The sequence below is a fragment of the Myotis lucifugus genome, unplaced genomic scaffold, assembly GCF_000147115.1.
Source record: "Myotis lucifugus unplaced genomic scaffold, Myoluc2.0 scaffold_203, whole genome shotgun sequence".
Lineage (NCBI taxonomy): Eukaryota > Metazoa > Chordata > Mammalia > Chiroptera > Vespertilionidae > Myotis > Myotis lucifugus.
The window spans coordinates 2,109,593-2,131,818 of NW_005871251.1; the positions used below are offsets into that span (position 1 = coordinate 2,109,593).

General features: G+C 49.1%; 1 protein-coding gene across 1 annotated transcript in view; it reads right to left on the bottom strand.

Annotated features, from left to right (window-relative positions):
• CD2 (CD2 molecule) overlaps positions 1-4,524 on the bottom strand; it is an 11,834-nt gene extending 7,310 nt beyond the window's left edge. Inside the window, exons 1-2 of the mRNA XM_006097502.3 lie at positions 4,458-4,524; positions 4,006-4,317 (exon numbers count right to left, since the gene is read on the bottom strand). Of these exons, the coding sequence (XP_006097564.1) occupies positions 4,006-4,317; positions 4,458-4,518 (373 nt within the window). The 5' untranslated portion in view covers positions 4,519-4,524. The remainder of the gene's footprint in view (positions 1-4,005; positions 4,318-4,457) is intronic.
• Positions 4,525-22,226: the final 17,702 nt, after the last annotated feature.

Genomic DNA, 22,226 nt, shown 5'->3' on the forward strand with positions numbered 1-22,226 from the left:
ACATACAGGATGTCATTTGATCCTAGCAAACAGAGAGGTTGATGTTTTTCTTCCTATTGGCAGATGAAATGCCCAAGGCTCTGAGAGGTTAAATTGGGTGGGTTTTTGCCCAGAGCCGCCTGGCCACGCATTGTGTCCCATTGGACCTCATCTCTAAGAGAAAGGTAAGAAAGACAGGCCCCACCTGATGTGACAGGGGCAGCATGTGGCAAACCCCTGGGTCAAGTGTTAGGCACTGACGTTATTGGTGGTAGTTGATTCCTTCATAATCATGAATTCCTTGTTTTTCTGACATGAGAATCTTCAAAGAGCCTAGCTTTGGCATCACACAGGCCAGGTGCAAATCCTACCACACCAGTTGTATCTGTGAGACCTCCGATTTCTCCTCTTCTGCTCTTTCTCTCCTACTTCCCTCTGGCCTCAGACTCACCACCTTTCTTGCCCGGGGTCTCTCCATTCATTATGTTGACAGACAGCTTATTTTCCCAGGATCCCCTCCCTGCCTGACTCCCAGGCAACAGTATCTCATTAATGAACTTTCCCACCAAATTGCATTTCTGTCTCAATATATGGGCATGCAGAAATTAAGCTTTTCCCCCGTCCTTGCATTCTATGCAACCAAGAAAGAGGAAGATGCAGAAACGCCATCAAACAGCAAGACAGGGCCAGTGCGTAATCTGGGGTTGAGTCAGGCATTTACTTGTCTTTTCAGAATGGAAATATTCTTTGTTCTATTTATAAGAGTGACACCCGATCATGGTAAAAAATTGATTTTAAAAGTTTCAAAATCGCCAAAACCGGTTTGGCTCAGTGGATAGAGCGTCGGCTGCGGACTGAAAGGTCCCGGGTTCGATTCCGGTCAAGGGCATCTACCTGGGTTGCGGGCACATCCCCAGTGGGGGATGTGCAGGAGGCAGCTGATCGATGTTTCTAACTATCTCTCTCCCTTCCTCTCTGTAAAAAATCAATAAAATATATTTAAAAAAAAAAAAAGTTTCAAAATCACTAAAAATCACTTGCAATTCCACTACTCAGAGCCAATAATTATTAATGCTTTGATGTATATCTTTAGCAGATGTTTTCTATGCATTCTATACACATATAAATAATGTTTTAAAAAACTGTATCCTGTGATTTTGTAGTCTGCCTTTGTTCCTTCACTGGTCTTTTATGAAATTCCCTTAAGTATGTCATCACCGTTGTTTTTAAATGATGTATTCTTCATTTAATGAATAATTTTCTAACTGCTGGGGACTTTAAAACCCTTCCCAGTATTTCACTAATATAAACCACACGATGATGAGCAGTTTCTCCAAGTCCTATCTTTGTACATGTCCTCCCTGTCAGAGGGCTTCCTAGCAGAGGAATGGCCAGATCAAAGGTGGCTCATCCCATAGGTGGGAACTCCTTAATTCTAGGTTCAACTCCTTCTCCACTAACATCTGCTTTTAAAAGGCTTTCCACTGCCTCTTCCTTCAGCGGCAGCAGCCCCCTCATTAAGGGGATTTGGGTGCTAAGACTGTAGCCAGGAGAAGCATGAAGAAGCAGTGAGAAGGGGGAGGGCACCTGGCAAACAGGCACTGTGTCCCGGGCCCCGCAGGACACCTGTGTTTAGTCATCGAAGCCATGTCTCACTGAATACCCCAGGCAATTATTATTATAAAAGCCACACTGAGAGCAGATAAAGAATTTACTCAAGGCTGTGTGGCAAGGAATGGTGATGCTGTCTCTCTCTCTCTCTCTCTCTCTCTCTCTCTCTCTCACACACACACACACACACACACACACTCACACACACACAGGTGGCTGTTGTGTCATGGAAAGATCTCTGTCTTTTGGCCAAGGAGTGCAGGGTTTATTTTTGGGGGGGGACTACAGATGTTTCTAAAAATTGATTTTGTTGTTGGTTGCACATCCCTGAGCATACTAAACCACCACTGAATTATACACTTTTACATGGGTGAATTTTATGGTATGTGATTTGTGTCTCAAATAAAACTTTTGGAAGAAAAAAAATGTCACCCATCTTTTGCTGAAAAAGGAGCCCTGGGTTTGGTGCTGACTTTGTAGCAGTCAGACTGAGACTTGGGTCAAGTCGCTTCTGTTTCCTTATAGAAAAGAAGGGGGTAGTAACAGCGACCTCTCAGGAGTGCTAGGACCCTCTAATAAGGTCATGAAAGCAAAGTGCTCGACACCCAGCAGACAGGCACTGTGATGGCTACCATACTAAAGAAGACAGGAGTGGGAGGCTCGTGTTCGAAGCAGGACCCCGAGCCCATGCTGGCAAGAGTCTTGAGATGTGGGGCTCCCAGATCCATACTCAGAGGCCCCTTCTGGCTCCATTCTACGTCCCACCCCAGTTCTGGAATGTACTCTCCATTCAGGTTTGAGGACCAGGGTGTGGGAAGCTGTCATGTGCAGGGAGCTGACAATGTCTGGGATTGTTGGAGAGGGTGGCTGCCAGGTCCACATACTGAGGACAGGACAGGAAGGTGGCCCTGGGTAGGAGGAGGGGCCCTGCCCCAGTGACATTTCCTGTGTGAAGCCAGAAGTGTTATTTGCTCAGAGTGGCTGCCTTGTGCTCATGCTGAGGTTCCTGTCTTCCTCTCAAGGCCAAGTGCGGCTTCCTCTTCTCACTTTGATGTTTTGTGTGTTTTTTTAAATCCTCACCTGAGGATATTTTTCCATTGATTTGTATTCTTCCCCCCTCCAAAAATCCCCCTCCCGTTGATTTTAGAGACAGTGGAAGGGAGGGGAGAGGAACAGAGAGAGAAACATCAATTGGTTGCCTCCCACATAAGCCCTGACCAGGGCTAGGGAGCGAACCTGCAACTGAAATACATGCTCTTTGACTGGAATCAAACCTGAGACCCTTGGGTCCACTGACCGACTCTATCCACTGAGCTGAACCGGCTAGGACCCTCTTCTCACTTCTTATCACCCCTTTCATGCGGCTCCTGGACGTTCAACTGCATGTCATTTCTTATCACCCCTTTCATGCGGCTCCTGGACGTTCAACTGCATGTCATTTCAATTCCGCTTTCTCTTCCCTCTGCCCCACACCCATGCCATCCTGCCTAGGCTTTCTCCACATGACTCTCCATATGCTCACCCTGCCTCATTTGACAGGCATCCTCGAGTCCAGGCCAGAGGGTGTCAGCCTTTACTGCCGATTACAATCACCTGCCAACCTAGACCCTGCTGATGCCCAGTCCCGCGCTAAAATATTCTGACTTAATTGTCAGGATGGAACCTGAGCACTGGCAACTTTTAGTAGCCTCTCGGTTGATTCTAACGCGCAGGCAGGGCTAAGAATCACAACCCAGCCCCTCTCCCCTTCACTGGGATACAGCAGCAGCCTCCTGGCCAGTCTTCTTGCCCCCGTCTTCAGTATGCACTCTGCCCTCCCGGCCATGCACAGACACACACAGCCACACCTGTGCGTTCTCTACAGAGGCCGGCAGAACCCACTTGGACCACTCTGATGTGGAGTGAGTGGCTCAGAAACCAGGGCCCTTCATCCTTAAATGCATCCTTCCCAGCCCTTTCCTGCCATACAACTACTCCTTCGGGGCATCCTGGCTGGAAATTGTCTCTTTGTTGGAAGGCCCACAGCTCTCCAGTGAGCCTCACCTTCCCTGCTCCCACCTAGCTTGCCCTTCATCATCCACCTGAAATGCCTACCTTTTCTTTCGCCACTGCCTGCTCCCTCATCCTGATTAATGCCACCTTAATCCGGGTTCTTTGCTCAGCCCCACATTCCCATAACCACTGAAGAGACAGCCAGTTCCAGGCAGGCAGACTGTGTATCAGCTGTGTATTTCCACATGTGGATTCCATCTCCCACAGCTCGGAGCCTCCCCTGAAGCAGGAGGGATGCCTCCGTTTTCCCTCGGGCTCCTCCAAGGCTGAGGCGGGGGCTGGGGGCATTTGATAAATGCTACTCCCCAGCTTGCTAAATAGCACCCACATTGAGATGGAGGAATTTAGGGAACAAAGACTTACCTAGAATCTTCAGATCAAATGTTCGCGTCAATGTGTTGTATCCGTCCGAATTATATAGGTTTACCTCATAGATATCACTATCATTTCTTTGCAGATGTTTAATTTTCAGAGTTCCATTTTCGAATACTTGGTATTTTTCCTGTTGCTGGGGGGTAATCTTGCCATTTATACGTCGTATAATCCTCTTTTTGTTTTTTTCCCATTCTATATCCTGAATATTACCCTCCTTTGGAGGATCAGGAATGATCACGATGTCATGGTGCAGGATACCGATCACGATGTCCTGGACCTTAGGGGCTGTAGGAGCGACACCTATAAAAAGCAAGACAGTCTCTGAGGCCTTGAGACTCACCGCCAGGCACAGCTGGCTGTGACCTCCCGGACTCTGCACTCACTTCAGAGCCTCCAAAGAAGCTTGGCATGGTGACACTGGAGACCCACACCCAGCTTACCTTTGGTAGAAGGGATGAAAATCAGAAGGCAGCTGGCTAGGATCGTACATGCGAAGTTCATCTTGGGGGTTAGTTTCCTTATTGTGATTCTGAGCTTTAGCACAAGGAAGTAAAGTAAGACTGGAAGAACCCACCCCTGTGAGCTTAACCACGTGCCTCTCTTTTTTGCTGCTTTTACAGTAGCAGAGAGACTGCGTGTACACACACACACACACACACACACACACACACTCACACACACACACACACAGAGCAAATTAACCCTGCTGATGTGCTCCTTTGCCAAAGTAGGCATACTTAGGAGTGTGTGTTTTCTTCTCACATTTTAATTCTCACCAGCACCTTGGGTAGAGGGCTGGGGGGGCAGTATTATCCCCCATTGAAGAGACAGAATCGGAGAGGCTAAGTGAATCACTCAGCATCACCCCTTAGTTAACAAGGACCCCAATTCTACCATGTAGCCCACCTTCCAGTCATGTTGCTATAATGTCTCTGACAAGACCACATGGAAATATAGGTAGATGTTCAAAAGTGAATAGCAGCATACAACTATTTATCCTATGGTTATTAATACTAGGAAATGAATATGTATGAGATAATTATAAAAGTGGATTTCTTCTCTTTCTCAAAAGGTGTTCTTGAGGTTCTAAAATTATATTATGATGAAAAGGAACAAATATAAATTGAGTCTCAGCTCTAAATGTTTGAAATACCCGAATCTTATGTTTAGCATACATTTGTGTAACTCTATTAAAAATTCACAGTTAGGTAAATAAAAATGTGTTCCAAAACAAACAAAAATGCATAGAGACTATGAAATACTATTAAGCAACCAGGACAAATCATTAAAAAAACATTTAAGATGGGTAACACTATTGATGGTTAGAGAAAGAAACAGTTGAGGAGAGAAAGAGAAGGGAGGGCGGACTTGGAAGGAGAAAGGAAAAGCAAACTGGTGACACAGGCAGAGAAGCAGAGTGATGGGCACAGTGATGGGTGCACAGAGAGTTCTAGTCCCAGAAAAAGGGACACCCAAAGGCATCTCCCCAAAGTAAGTTTCCAGTTTTATGATTCTGTAGGCGAGAGGGAGTAACAATCTTAAACATTGGGCTTGTTTTCTGTTTCAACTTTATGTACAAATATAGATATTATCTCCAAAATGTGGCCCAGGAAATGAAATTAAGCCAAGCAATGGATCTCAGCCACTGGGTCATAGGAAGCCTGAATAGAATGTTGGGCTCATGATTGTGTGACAAACCCCTAACTCACATCATCCACAAAAATGTGCTGTAACTGGGTTAAATATTTAGACATTAAAACCTATAATAGTATTAAAAATATAAAAACATTTTTCATTTCTTTGAGTAGGAAAGGCCTGCCTACATCTACTATATGATCCAAGGGTCATAAAGAAAAGATGGACACAATTGACTACATTTCTAGCTCTCTCTCTCCCTTCCTCTCTGTAAAAAATCAATAAAACATATTTTTAAAAAAAGAAAAATTATTAATATCCAAGAAATATATTATTCCTATCAATAAGAAAAAGAAAACTCCCTTTTTTGAAATGGGTAGAGTATATAAATGAACAGTTTATAGGAGAAATACTTTATAGGAGAATATCAATAAACATAAGAAGAGATCTGAAATCACCATAAAATATCATTTTCAGCATTAAATTGTCAAAATTATAAAAAAATAGGAATGTAGGAAAGAAGAGGGACCTTTATACAATATTGAAGGAGTTTTAAATCCATACATCCTGGCCAGGGTAAAATTTGACAATTTCCACCAAATTTTAACATACATATATAGATAGATAGATTTATATATATAAATTTTGACTTGATAAATTTATCATACCCAAATAGTTGCATAAATATGTAAACATTCTGTTTGGGGATATTTGTTGTAGCATGTTTTGTAACAAATATTGAAAACAACTAACAGTATATTCATATTATGAAATATTGTATAGCAGTTAAAGTAGACTTAAGAGTAAGATTATATGATATAATTGATACGATAAGATATATATATATATATATAAAAGCCTGAACGACTGAATGACGACTGGTTGACCGGTCACTATGACATGCATTGACCACCAGGGGGCAGATGCTCAATGCCAGAGCTGCCCCCTGGTGGTCAGGGTGCTCCCACAGCTTCTCACAAGAAGCTTAAAAATGAAGTCTTTGTCCTCTTTTAGAAATGCGGAAACTGAAACTCAAAGACTGCATACGGCTATCCAGGAATGCAGCGTACGGTGGGGCTGGCCCATTGGGCTCAGAGCTTTCTTCTCCATAATCACGTGATTATACAGCTGGTGACAGGTGGGCATCTACTTCTTCTCACAGAGACATTAATCCGAGCAGGGACTTCCAGGCTGGGCGACTCTTGCGTCAGGAACCCAGACTTCACACAGGAGCGGTTTCCGTGGGTTGGTTCTCTCTTCCCTGCTGTGTGGGTGGAACACAAAAGGGAAAGAAAGCTCAGTGTTTGCCAGGGCGTGGGCTCTCAGACCCAGGTCTCCCCCACGGGATGTGCCTCGGTGGCTGACTGCATGAGGCCGCTTTGAGGGAGCAGCCGTCCCTTGCCTGGCAGTGAAAATGGCTGTGATTTGGAGTTGATGCTGATGTGACCACCCAGACACAACCAAGCCGACCAGGCTGCAGACAGACCCACGGTGTGGCCTCGCTGATCACCACGGAAGCCGCGGTGTGCTCCGTTTTCCCTCCTCTTTCACGTGTCTCAGGCCCCAAAGAGAGGAGATGAATGCTGTGCAGGCAGGGGAGCTGGACTTGGTGATGCCCCAGGAGGTGTGGGAGGCAGGAAGACTGCCATCTCAGTAAGAGGCAGACAGTGCCCCCCGAGTTTGGAGCACAGGTCCCAGGGGCTGGGGATTAGGCTGCTGACTTGAATGTGGGGGGCAGGCTCAGGACCCTCAATTGAAATATGGAGAGGAGACCAGTGTCCTGGGCAGTGCCTGGCCCCTAGGAGAGCCTCAGCACTTAGCTTACCACTGCTGCCGGGCGGGGCTTCATGGTGGGGATATGTTCTGAGAAATGCGTTGGTGGTCTGGTTGTTGTGTGAACATCAGATTGCACTTACACACCGAGAGGGTACAGCCTCCTACACACCCGGGCTCTATGGCCTAACCCAGTGGTCGGCAAACTCATTAGTCAACAGAGCCAAATATCAACAGTGCAACGATTGAAATTTCTTTTGAGAGCCAAATTTTTTAAACTTAAACTATATAGGTAGGTACCTTGTTATTAACTTAATTAGGGTACTCCTAAGGCTTAGAAAGAGCCACACTCAAGGGGCCAAAAAGCCGCATGTGGCTCGCGAGCCGCAGTTTGCTGACCACAGGCCTAACCTATTGCCCTGGGCTGCATGCGCATACAGCATGTTACTGTACTGAATACTGTAGGCAGCTAGCACAATGGTATTTGTGTACTTAAACATATCGAAACAGAAAGGTACAGTAAAATGAAAGATAAAAAAGGTTTCACCTGTGTAGGGCCCCTGCCCTGAATGGAGCTGGCAGGGCTGGAAGCTGCTCTGGATGAGTGAGTGTGAGTGCAGACTTTATAAACACTGTACACTGAGGCTACACTACATTTATAAAACAACACGAGATTAAGTCAAGCACAAGAGAGAATGATGCAGTCAAGAGACGGGGTAAACACCAGATGTGTGAGGCTGCTGCTGGCGAAAAGGGCCCACTGTTTCACAGCGGACTCTTCCCTTTAGAAGAAAGAGTCCTTAGAGAACAGGGAGGGGCAGATTGAGAAGCAGTGACGCTGGAGGCTCTCAGGGCCCCTGAATACTATTCAGCTAGACAGTCGGGGACTTTAGACCAATGAGAACTAGGACACTTCACCCTAGACGGTTTGGCCCAGTGGATAGAGTGTCTGCGCAAGGACTGTAGGGTCCCGGGTTTGATTCCAGTCAAGGGCACGAACCTCGGTTGCAGGTTTGGCCTTGGTCAGGGCACATGAGCTAGGCAACCAATGACAGCCCCCTCTCTGTCTCTCTCCCTCTATTCTATTCTCTCTAAAAACCAATGGAAAGAATATCCTCGGACCCTTCATAAGATTTCTTAGGTGTGTATTACTTTTCTTGGCTTTTTCTTTCTGTATAAGAAGACTCCTCAGGAGGCCCGCAGGACCTGGGAGTTTGTGATGTAAGGTGTGACACAGGGGACACAGGGAAACAGGGTTTCTCAGCTGCCGGGCTTGGGAACGAGAGCCAGGGACTCGAGGAGATAGTACCAGCTGCCCTGCTGGAGGGAAACAGACTGAGGGCCCATGAGGCACAGAGCTGGCCCAGCCGGGGGAGGGGCCCACGTGGCTTACATGGAAGTCCACGCAGCCCCCCAACAAACAGCACGAGCCCAATAAATGCTGGGTGCATGAACAGTTGAGAGACACGGTGAGAGATGTGGTGACGAGGTGGAGTTCAGGCTAGAAGGCCCAGGTTTGAAGCGTGAGTTCTAACTTGTCCTACTTGCTGGCTGTGTGATCTTCAGGTCTCTCCTGGAGCCTGGGCTTCATCCTGTCTGAAATGGTGAGGTGGGGGAGGGGGACAATCATTCCTCTTTCTCAGTTTAGCTCACAGAGTTGTGGTGAGGGCTAGATAAGGTCAGTGACGACAGACTGGCCCTGCACTCTGGAAACCCCGGGACCGTGGCCATGAAAAACGCATGGGGAAAGCACCAAGGGGAGGTTTCTGGGAATACGGTCAACCACGGCCAGATCCCAACACCAGGAGAGAGGGCACGCTCTTCAGGGTTAGGTGAGCTGGGCAGAGAGAATCATCATGGTGATCGCTATTAGCAACCCCGTAAATCTATCCCTTTCCAAACCTTTGCTGTATTTCAAAGTACCTTAGGGCAGAGCCCCTGCCTGCTGCTGCCACCCTCTGGCCACAACCTGAAGTGCACCCTTGCTAATTTCACTGCAGGTGGTTAGAAAACCTAACTTTGTATGTAAACTATATGTATTTACAGTTTTTGCAGTTTACCCTTTTCCCCTCAAAAATAATACAGGTTCACCCACACAGTGTCCTTGCAGCATAAGCATTTTTTAAATTGATTTCAGAGAGGAAGGGAGAGGGAGAGAGAGAAACATCAATGATGAGAGAGAATCATCGATTGGCTGCCTCCTGCACAGGGGATCGAGCCCACAATATGGGCATGTGCTCCCAACTGGAACCGAACCTGAGAACCTTCAGTCCGCAGGCCAATGCTCCATCCACTGAGCCAAACCAGCCAGGGCAGCATAAGCATTTTTGTAAAATGAAGAAATCAAGTCTTGGAGAGTTAAGTGGATTTCTGTGGAGACTTGGCCAGGAAATGAGCCCCAATTCTCTGATTCCAAGATTGGTGTTTCTTGCTGTGATCACTAGGGGGGTGTCAGTTAGTGCTAGGGTTACTAGGCTAGTTCCCAGAATCTGAGCATGGTGCTCTCCTGACCTCCTCTCCTACCTCCCACCAGCCACACAGCCCCAAACTCCCCACACCCCTCTGCACCTGGGGCTGCCCAAGGGTAAGGGGACACCACAAGGATGAGCAAGGCAGGCAGGGATCTCAGACCGATGCGGGAGGTGCGCCCGGCTCCAGGGGCCACAGGACCCTTGAAAAGTCCAATAGGTTCAGGTGGAGGGGCAGGTGGTGCTGGAGTTGGACCTTAAAAGACCAACAAGGTGCAAGTTTATAAAGAGGTTGATGAAGGACATCGTGGGCCGAGGGCCCGACAGCGGTGAGGCTCAGCCTCGGGGAAGCGTCAGTGCTGTGGTGTTAGTGGTGATGGTGGGGATTTCATAGTCTCTTCTATGCTTCATGTCTTCCATATAAACATTTAACAGATGTGTGTTATCACAGGCACATAGTCTGTGTCTCAGGATAATAGCAAACCGAAACTTTTGTTACATGGTGTTCATTCAATGGAGACACAGATAATAACATAAATAAATAACATGTAAGTGTTCAGCTAGTGAAAATTCACAAGAGAAATAGGTAGGAGAGGGGAGACGGGCAAAGTGGGCGGGGGATTTGCACTTGTGGAGAGTGTAGGTACTGAGGGCCCCCGGAGCGGGTGGCTCTGAGCAAAGACCCACAGGAACTGAGGGACAGAGTGGTAACTATGTGGGGGAGGAGCCCTCGGGGCAGGGGAATGGCTGAGCAAAGGCCCTGAGGTGAGACCCTCCTGCTGGGTCTGAGGACAGAGAGGAGAGAGGAGTGAATGGGGAGCACGCGGGGGGCAGGGGGCAGGGAGGATGAAGGGAGCTCAGAGAAGCAGAGTGGGGGCAGGAGGCCAAGGAGGAAGTCCTAGGAGGCTTTGTTTGGAGCCTCAGTACTGACTACTGTGAAGTCTGGTTCTTTCTGCAGAGTTTAAAGAAATGGAAAAGGAGCCTTTTCTATAGTCTGACTTCTAGATTTGGCTTTTTTAGATTCCATATAGAAATGAGATCATATAGCATTTGTCTTTGGCTTATTTTGCTGATCCTACATTTCTCTAGGTTCATCCATGTTGCTGCACATGGCAGGGTTTCTCCTTTTCATGGCTGAATAATATTCCATCATATATTCCAGCATTCACACAGTGGAACACTGAGGTTGTTCCCATGCCTTGTCTATTATAAATAATGCTTCACTGAACATGAGGGCGCATACATAGCTGTGAGACAGCGACTTCACTTCCTTCAGATATATTCTCAGAAGTGGGATTGCTGGAGTGTATGGCAGCTCTGTTTTTAAGTTTTTAGGAACCTCCATACTGTTTCTATAAAGATTGTACCATCATGTTAAGTGTTCTTATGACAAAACAAACAAAGGGACACAAGGAAACTTTAGAAGGTGCTGGATATGTCTATGACCTGGGTTGTGGTGATGGTGTGATGGGTCTGTGCATGTGTCCAAACTCGTCAAATTGTCTACATTATTATGTGCAGTTCTTTGTCTATCACTTGTACATTAATCATGCTGATTTTAAAAACCATACGAGCCCTAACTGGTTTGGCTCAGTGGATAGAGCGTCGGCCTGCGGACTGAAGGGTCCCAGGTTTGATTCCGGTCAAGGGCATGTACAGTGGTTGTGGGCACATCCCCAGTAGGAGGTGTGCAGGAGGCAGCTGATCAATGTTTCTCTCTCATCAATGTTTCTAACTCTCTGTCCCTCTCCCTTCCTCTCTGTAAAAAAATCAATAAAATATATTTAAAAAAATAAAAACGAAATGAGTTCCCTGGAAGGTCCCTGGGAAGGAGCTTGCCTCCAGACCCACCCACCCCCACCCCCCGCCACCGCTGTGGGCTTTGTCTGCAAACATGTAACTAATCTCTTCTCCTCCTCACGGGGGCCAGGGCGGTGTTGGGGGCCAGGGAGGTGTCGGGTGCCCCACTTGTTCCAAGTGTGTATTAATAAGCTTGGAACCATATTGGCCGCTTTGTGGTTGGTTTTCTGCAGCCTTTTGCAGCCTGGAAAATGTCTCTGATTAGAAGCCCCTGCTGTTTTATCTCTTCCATGTGAAACCCAGTCAGTCTCCACACGTCCGCTGGGGGTTGGTGAGGAACATCGAGTGTGCAGCGAGGGGAAGGGAATTCGAAGGGAGCTAATGTGGTCCGTGGGGAGTCGCCGGGGAAGGAAGCCGCTCTGGAATGGGGGAGGCGGGGAGCCTACAGGACGCTTTTGCACCGTGTATTGCGGCCGCTCAAGGCAGGACCCCACGTCTGTTGAGCGCGCCCCCAACATGTAAAAAGCGGCCGCGAGGAATGTTATTGTGTGCTGACTTGCAGGGGGAGTTTTTCTCACAAGGCAGATTTGATTTCCCGAGAGCCATATGCCTGCTTTTCTTTTTCCCAAAAGAGCCCACAATCTCATGTGGGGAAAACTCGGAGTTTTATTGGCTTTCGGAGCCTGGGGAATTGGCAATGGTAGATAAATAGAGACCATGTGGACCAGAGCTTCACAGCAGTTCCCTGGGCTGTGGATGGGCTGTGAAGAGACCAGTGGGCAGAAATGCAAACCGAGTGGTGGGAGAGCCACGGGTAGGAACCAGGAAATGTGGGCTCTGCGCCCGCTCTGCGCTCTGTGCATAGCTCCTCCGAACCACACTTTCTCATAACGCGGGGGAGGGCGAGATTTGCCTGTTTATCTGGCGAAAGCAGTGTGAGCATCGAAGGGAGCATTGACACGGCTTCGGGACTCAAACCGGGGAGCCACAGGTCAGTTTGGGCACTACATGAGGCTGTAACTTACAGTCTGACCAGAGCTAAGGTGTTCATTTGCCCACTTGTTAGGCACATATTAATTGAATGCTGTATTAGAACACTGTCTGAAAGTGGCATTAAGCCAACTGAAAATGCCTGACTCAAACTCACTCATTCATTCATTCATTCATTCATTCATTCAGTCAGTAAGCTGACAACACTTTATTGAGTACCTGTTATGTGCCAGTTGCTGTTCTAAGAACTGGATCTGTAGCAGCAAACGACAGCCCAGGTTTCTATAGGATGTGTGTTCTAAAGGGAGATTCAGATAAGAATAGCCATAGAAATCTATACGTGCTGTAAAGGGGCTACAGGGTGACAGGGAAGGGCCACGTTAGGGAGGTATGATCCGGAACAGCCTCGCTGGGAAGGTAGCAGTTGAACAGGACCCCAAAGGAAAGGGGGAGCACACCATACAGCTGTCTGCTGGAAGGGCATTCCTGAGAGGGAACAGCGAGTGCAAAGGCCTGCCGTGGGAGTTAAAAGGCCAGGGGGATGGAGTGGGCTGAGTGGTGAGAGGTGAGGTCAGAGGGGAGCAGAGGTCATGCAGGGCCTGGGTCATGGTGAGGACCCTGGAGCTGAGCGGAGAGCTTTTAGAGTATTTTGAGCAGAACAGTGGTGTGATCTGACTTAGGATTTAAAGGATCTCTCGATTGTTCTCGGTGGAGAAGGTGCATCGGGACAAGAGTGGAGGCAGGGAGACCCGTGTGAAGGCTGTTGCCGGGGTCTGAGTGGAATCTGCCTGTGGGTTGGATGTAGGCTGCAGGGGTTTGACATGGGTCTAGGAGGGATTCAGGCCCCGCTGGATCCATGAGCTAAAACCATAAAATCGGGGCCCCATCTCTCTGTGTCTCTCGGCTCCGTTTTCTTCTGCATTGGCTTCGTTCTCAGGTGGGCCTTCCACGTGGTGGGAAACATGGCCACCAGCGACTCATGACCCACTTCAGGAGGCGCTCTCAGGAGAACAAGGAAGCTTTTCTTCCAGACTTCAACAACTGTCCTCTCTAATCTCATCGGCTTGAGCAGGGCCAGGTGCTCAGCCCTGAGCCAATGAGAAGAGCCAGGGCATGAATGACATTGTCAGGGTTAGGCCTAAGCCACAAGCTCCATTCCCGGGGGCTGGGAGGCCTCAGGTCCCCTCAGCGTGTGGGAAGATGCAGATAACGGAAAGAAAACCCATTGTGGTGGTGGAGAGAGGGATGGATGTGGGTTGGCCACGACAATGCACACATCTATCAGGGAAAGCTTAACAGAGGCATCCAGTGGGAATGGAGGGAGTACACATCAAAGATGCACATTGGCCCGGCCGGTGTGGCTCAGAGGTTGAGTGTCGACCCATGAACCGGTTCGATTCCAATCAGGGCACATGCCCGGGTTGTGGGTCGATCCCCAGTAGGGCTTGTGCAGGAGGCAACCAACTGATGATTCTCTCTCATCATTGATGTTTCTATATCTCTCTCCTTCTCCCTTCCTCTCTCTAAAAATCAATAAAAACATTTTTTTTAAAAAAATGATGCACATTGGTGAACTATTATCCGTGGAGACTGAGGGGCAAGGGAGCCTAGAGAAATTTCTGGAACAGCTTAGGCAAGGATGCTCATAGAGATGGGGACCATGGGATCCAAAATACATTTAGGTTGCAAATGGGTGAGATGATGACATGGTTTTGGACCCACATGTGAGAGAAACACGTGAATGACTAACCACAAGTCAAGGCAGAAAGAAATCGATGTTAAAGGAGGGGAATAAGCAAAATACCCAGGGGAGGCGATCATTGTGGTGCCTGCAGGTCAGGCAGACGTTTGGATCTGGCTGTCAGCGGGCCAGGTGAGGAGTTCCTCTGTCATTGATAATGAGCTCTGCATTATCCATGTGCTGACCCACTGGGCGGGGAGCGTCCTTTTCAGCTGTCTGCCCCCCCTCCCGTGTGTGTGCCCAAGCTGCTAATGGTAACCCCATCTGACCGCACAGTTTTCTCTTCCTTCCTGCCCCTGGCACAGCCTGCTGTCCCTCCCAGGCACAGCCAGGGAAGATAGCCTGCAACTGAGGGGCAGAGAGCACTTGGTTTGGCTGCAGATGGAGAAACCTGGATGGCGTTCAGGGGAGAAGCATGTGGAGGAGGGGAGAGGGGATGGTGGTGGGCGGGTCCCACCCACAATTAAAGCCCAGCCCAGCCCTTCTCATAAAGCAGAAGCCAAATGCAACCCGTGCAGCTTCCCCCATGACTGGGAGCTACAGAGAAAGAAATACATGCCCATCTGTAGAGGGAAGGGGAGAGAATTAAGCGGGAATAGGCTGCATCAGTTAAAGCTTCCTGGGAAAAGATAAAAGTGGCAGAAAATCCGAATGAGATCACACCAGCCGAAGCAATTAAGGGGAAAATAAGATGTGCTTTTACAAATATCAGGGGAAAGGAGATTACGGGGAGGAAATAAGACTTAATAAATGCAGAGGACCATGAAATTAATGATGACCGCTAATGGCTGAAATACCCAATTCGTTCTTTGTTAGCCTTTAACTAGAAAAAACAAAGAAAAGAAATTGAGCGCTTAGAAAGGAAGGGCAACGTGAGAAAATTGGATGCTGACAAGGAGGAAGTGTCTACCCCATGGTCCTCTATCTCTGTTGGCACCGACGCGGCCCAGGTAACAGCCTAGCCCCGTGTGTGCACCGGGCTGGTGGGCGCGTGCTCTGTCTCCTGAGTTTAATGAGCTGACAGAGCTGGGAACGAAGAGGCGAGTGAGGAGGGGAAACTAGAAGGAGAGACCAGACCAGGCACTCCTACTCAGAGGTGAGTTGGGAAATATATATATTATTTAATTATATATATAATTGATTTCAGAGAGAAAGGGAGAGGGAGAGATAGAAGCTTCAGTGATGAGAGAGAATCATTGACCAGCTGCCTCCTGCACGCCCCCCACTGGGAACTGAGGCCGCAACCCGGGTATGTGCCCTAACGGGGGAAATCAAACCGTGACCTCCTGGTTTATAGGATGACACTCAACCACTGAACCACACCAGCCAGGTCCCCAAACTAAACAGCAAAGAAGGTCGGCTGGCCCTCAGCATCATTCCTGTCCTCTGTCTCGGGCTCCCTTCCTCTTCCCTGCAGAGAGCCCTCTCAGGAGACTGGTCTGCTTTTGAGAAAGGGGGGAAGTTCAGTGAGCCTGGGGTGTGCTGAGTGGACAGGAGTGGCTTATCCTTGTTTTATTCAGTGAGGAGATCAAGCTGATTTCACTAACTTGCAGCCAGAGCCCTGACTAACACAGCCAGGCACGGTGACAGGCGCTGGTTACAGAAGCGTGACGACAAGGGGACAAGGGTGCTGCTCTCAGAGAGCTCACCGCAGGCACAGGAGACACCCTGCAAACATCTGCCAGGTGGTGTGGTCAGCACAGTAATGTGGGCATGCGGGCGAGGTGTCCTGGTGGCTCAGAGCGGGCGGACCAGAGAAGGCTGCCGAAGGTCGCTTCACCTGCTCCTGACGGATGGCTAGGATCCTGACAGGGGCACTGGTTTCCAGGCAGTAGGAGTCCCTGTGTGAGGGCTGAGGGCCCCAACAGCATGTGGCATCCCCTACACAGGTCGTTCCCTTTCCTTTCTGAATCTTTCCACTATCTCCACCCCTGGCTGCCAATATTCTCTTCTAACTCAGATATTCCTCACTAGAGAGAATTCTAGGAATAGATTCAGCTGCTGGCTGAACTCAAGTGTTAGGGACAGCCTCACCTTCCTTAACTGCTTTGCACAGAAGACTGAAATGTGAGGACAGTGCTTAACCAAGCAGTAGACTTTCTGGCTTGGAGGTTATAGAGATTTGCGGGGGGGGGGGGGACGGGGGGGGGGACTGAGGGCCTGTCAATGGCCACCTCCTGTCTCTAGATGGCTTGGGCCTTTGGAGGCCATTGGAAGCCCAGAGCACCTCCAACAGCTTCCTCTCTTCATTCATTCATTCATTCAGGGGCACACCAGGCAAGGTCCCTGCCCTCCCAGAAACTAACACCCCACAGAAATGAAGCTATAACTGCAAACAGGAGAAGTGTAGGGAGGGAGAGCATGGGTACTGGGACCCGGGACCCTGGGGGGACATGGTCTGGCAGGAAGGTCCGGGGAGGCAGCCCTGAGGAAGCACCACTGACCGGGCTGGGAAGGACGGATGGGTAAGCCTTTCCTCAGCCAGGAGGGGTGGGGGAGGGGCATTCCTCCGGCATTCCCAAGAGCAGGGGCAGCAGTCCACCCCCCCACCTCCCTACCCCTCGCTGTGGGAGAAGATGTGGGAGAAAGAAGGTCGTGTGGCTGGGATGGGGCATGAAGTGAGACAGAACTGGAGATGTGCACAGGCCCAGAGCAGGCAGGGTGAGGCCAAGATTCTCTTTCTTTTTCTTAAATTGTATCTATTGTTGAGAGTATTACCGATGTCCTTCATTGCCCGCTCCACAGGCTCCTGTCCCACCCCAGGCCTTCACCACACTATTGTCTGTGCCCACGAGTTATGCATATATGCATATAAGATCTTTGGTTAATCTCTCCCCATTCTTCCCCTCCTCCTTCTCTCTGAAATTTGCCACTCTGTTCCAAGCTTTCATGCCTCTGGACTTATTTTGTTCATCAGTTTATTTTGTTCATTAGATTCCACATATGAGTGAGATCATGTGATACTTGTCTTTCTCTGACTGTCTTATTTCACTTAGCATAATACACTCTGGCTCTCTCCATGCTGTCTCAAAGGGTAAGAGATCCTGCTTTTTTACTGCTGCATAGTATTCCATGATGTAAATGTACCACAGCTTTTTTATCCACTTGTCTACTGAGGGGCACTTGGGTTGCTTCCAGATCCTGGCTATTGTAAATAACGCTGCTATGCACATAGGGGTGCATGTATTTTTTTTCTGATTGGTGTTTCGGGATTCCTAGGATATATTCCTAGAAGTGGGATCGCTGGGTCAAATGGCAGTTCCATTTTTACTTGAGGAAACTCCATACTGTTTTCCATAGCGGCTGCACCAGTCTGTATTCCCACCAGTCCCAACAGCACTGGGAAGCCAATGAGAAGTATAAGTAGGGGTGCTTCAATCTGTGTAAAATAATGGGAGTGAGCCCACATGACATGGGTGCAGGTTCAGATGACAGGTGGGGGTGGGGCTTGTGTTAGTGCAGGGGGACAGGAACTGTGGTATGGGTGGGGTACGGAGAGGAAGAAATCACACATCTGGATGGAGAGAAGCTCCATTAACCAAGATGGGGACTCCAGGAGAGGACACATGGTCCCCCCAGCCTTGGCCCATCCTGTTCATGCCAACACTGTCACCCTGTTCATGCCAACACTGTCACCATCGATGGCCCGGATTGTCCTCTTGACCTATATTTTGATAATTAACAACAGACCCAATGGAGGGTACCTGGCACAGTCGGACAACAACAAGACCTTGGTGTTGTAACTGTTATTGTCATTCTGTATTGTTTTTGCCAACATTGTATGTGTGTGAGGGGGTGTCTGGGCGGGGGGGAGAGGCTAATAAGACAAAAAAAAACGGAAGAGGAGCTACCCACTGGAAAACACACTGAAGAGTGAGATGATCAGTCAATCATAGTGTTGGAATTGAAAGGGAACTTACTGGAAAAAAAAATGTCTCTCCCAGAGCAGCTTGGACAGCTGTGGAAACCCCCTGCTTCGGGGTTTCCAACCCCAGAGCAGACCAGCTCAGAGAGCAGCAGTTCCATTGTGAGGGCTCTGATGGCAGGAAACGGCTTTATCTCTGCTCGACTTCACCCATTTGTCTTGGTTCCATTCGCTGGAGGCAGAGCAGGTCAATGTCCCCTTTGAACATGGTGCCCAGAAAGGGACACAGACGCCAAATGTGGTCTGATTTAGCGAAAGTCCTGTGGGGGATTTAGAGGAGGAAAAAATAAAGCCCCTGAGTTAACTGGCTTTAAAAAATGACAGTCATGGAAAGCGCCCATCGGCAGAACCTTAGAGACATAAACTAAACAGAACTTTCGAAAATACCCAGCTGGTGCCTTTTCCCCGAAAAGGAAAATTACACCTAAATATGTCCAACCCAGCGACGCTGACCTAGTTTTTAAGATCTCTGAAAGCAAGGGTTCCATGGATGTCTACGGCGCAGAGGTTTCTTACCCATCAATCATGATAGCGTATTTTCAAATCAGTGTTTTCTCCTAGGCTGATTTGTTTCTGCATTTTCCTCTCTCTCGCTATTATCTCGCTTACCACATGCATTGTCTTCCTAATGAAGCCGCTTATTGTATCATATTCCGGGAGTGCCCTTCTGCTCCAAGTGCTCCAGTTCCTGCTGCCTGCATTAACCACACTTCCTCTATTATTTCCCTCTCCTTTGTATGGGATCCGTATTTATCCTTACATTGTTACATCATGCTCTGCGTGATGAATGTGTTCTCAAAACCGCACGCAAATCCAATCGTTGTGAATTGAGTCTCTTCAATTAGAAGTGCCTTCCGAATGCATTTCGAGTGTCATTATTTAAAGGCCCTCCGTGGGAGGCAGCCCCGGAGAATGGGAAAGGCTGGGAAACTCGGAGCCTTTGGAATCAGACTAGGACACCGCCCAGATCTGGCTCTTTCTCTTACAGCCTTGACTGGTTACTTAATCTGTGAGCCCTGCTTTTTAAGGGAAGTGGGGATACTAACACCACCTCAAGATGTTGTAGAAGATAAATGAGCCAAGCAGCATTTCCGCATCCTGGGAGATGGGTGTGCCTTCCTCTTGTTAAAGTGGAGGACCATTTTTTAAAGCGAGTGATGTCAAAAATCTATTTTTCAGGTTCAGACATTTCCAATCACACATTCTCACAGCGGGACCCAGCATCTATTGATTGCACTCTCTGATTTTGCAAGCTTTCTCCCAAACCCCTTCTCGGGCTCTGCCCTCTGTTCTGGGCAGACCTTCTCATCTGGTCCAGACAGAGGGCGACATCTGCTGCCTTGCCGGTCCCCACGCGAAGTCCACTCCCTCTGCTCTCACTGTCATTGTCTCCTTCTGAGTAGCTTGACCTGCCCTTCTTCGTGTTATTTGGGTCTTTTTGGTTCCCCAAAGCTCTTCTCCAGAAGGGGGCGATTTGCATTCACTGGAAGCATCCATCTCCCCTACCTGACCTTGAGTTTGCCAAGAGGCTGTCCACAGGCCAAGCACAGAGCAGCCCTCACTGGGAAGTTGTTTCCACAGCCTGACGCACAGAACAAGTCCTTTCAACCCTCTGGGAGTCCACTGCTCTCTGGAAAATGAGCAAATACGATGACATCCATGGTCTCCAGGCTGGGGTTCCCAGTGCTTCGGGATCCACAGTGGGAGAAATGGAGAAAACTATTCTGAACATTTTAAAAACCGAAGAGAATGAGCTTTTACCCAGGCAACACTGCACTGGAGAATGTAAACTCTCTCTCTTGGTCTGGCTGTCACGATGCCCATAATGTGAGAGGTCACAGGTAAGATCGTGCTGCTCAGCACGTGCAGCAGGCAGGATTCTCCGTGGCAGAGATAGAAACCGAGTCTGATGAGCGTCAGGAAAAAATAAATGCCCTGGAGAGATGTCGGCCAGCTCCAGGACAAGCAGAGAAGCCAAGGACCGGGCTCTGGGAACGGAAATCCACAGCAAACTGAGCGATGAGGCAGGCGCTGGGCAGGGCCACCCATAGGGGCCACCAGGTTGGGGTGCCGCTGGACCCCAGACACTGGCCCGCGGGAACCACCACGCGAGGATGTACCAGTAGGATGCTGCTGCCTCATGGGACGAATTCCAGACCAGGGGTGCTGCTCTGGATCACTCACGCCAGAGACAGGGTCCAGTCTTCGCCTCCCGAAGAAGTCTCAAAGGTGATCAGAGGTGGCCAGGGGTCTGGGAGGGTGGCCATTGGCTCTGTTTCTTCAGTCGACTTTATGTGGTTTCACTGACGACCAAGGAAGCTCGGTGGGAGAGGCCAGTGCCTGCGGACCCAGGGCCTGGAAGGCCTGGAAGGCGATCCTGGGTCCTTCCAGGAGGTTCCTGGAGAATAACACAAACAGTGAGCTTTTGTGAGTGTTTACCTCCTACCGGACACTGTGCAAAGTGCATCTTCTCCACTCTCACCTCATTCTCTCAGCCCACTTCACGGAGCATTAGGGGCAAGAAGTTATCTGGCCCCATCACAGTCAGTGGGAAGCCAGGCTGGAAACCTGGGTCTGTGACTCCTGAGCCTAAGTCCTTGATAAACACCCTGCAGCTGCGCTGTCCTGGACGGTGGTCGCTGGCCACGGGAGCTACGAGCATTTTGATTAAAATCAATTAAAATGGAATTGCGTTTAAAAATCCAGTTCTCTGCCCAGCCAGCATGGCTCAGCGGTTGAGCGTCAACCTATGAACCAGAAGGTCACGGTTCGATTCCTGGTCAGGGCACATGCCCAGGTTGCGGGCTTGATCCCCAGTGGGGGGCGTGCAGGAGGCAGCCAATCAATGATTCTCTCTCATCATTGATGTTTCTATCTCTCTCTCCCTCTCCATTTCTCTCTGAAATCAATAAAAACATTTCTTTAAAAAAAAATCCAGTTCTCAGCCTGGCTGGTGTGGCTCAGTTGGTTGGAGTGTTGTGCCGTACACTGAAGGGTGGTGGGTTCGATCCCCGGTCGGGGCACATACCTGGGTTGCAGGTGATATTTCTGCTGCTGCATGTAACTTTGGGGCAGGGGAGCCCCTGGGGGCAGAACGGTGTCAGCGTCGGTCTGGGTGGAGGATCTCCTGGGGTGTGCAGTCACCTTGGCGCTCAGGGGAACCCCTACCTGGGCAGGAATTCCTGAACACTAAGCGGCAGCCTCTTTTCTTTCCTCCTTTCCCTTTGCTTTTCTCCCTTCCCATCGTGGCACCTGCCAAATCTGAGTGGTTTTAAACCTGCTCTTTGAAAAGGTTGCGAGGCTCCCAGCTGCTGGGAAGTCGGGTTTTGAAGAACACATTTGCATCTTTTCTCAGCTGCTGCCTTAATTACACATAATAAAGGTATCTCGTTATAGATGAATAGCTGATGAGCCTGAACTGTAACAAAAAGGTCTTGCCAAGAGCCATTTCCTTTGTCAAGAGAGGACTTGCTCAAAGGCAGCGGGGAAGCCGGGAAGCCGTGATTCATTCTTACCACCAGCGTGACTACGAGAAATTCAAAAACTCGGGTCCTGGGAGTGGCTGTCGCACATACTCGAAGCAGCGACAGCGTCCTCAGCCGGGTTCTGCGCCCACCACCACAGCCTCTGCTAGAAACGTGTGACAGGAGAAGACCACGCGTGACCGGTGTGCCAGGGTCAGTGGACTTTACAGGCTGACTGCCCGTTTTTGTAAATAAAACTTTATTGGCACACAGTCACGCTCATTTGTTTACACACAGATTGTTGTGGCTGATTTCAAGCTCCAGGGGCAGAGTTGAGTTGTTGCTGCAGACACGATGTGGCCCGGGAAGCCGGCACCGCCCTCTGACCCTTTCCCAGCCCCCGGCTTAGAGGG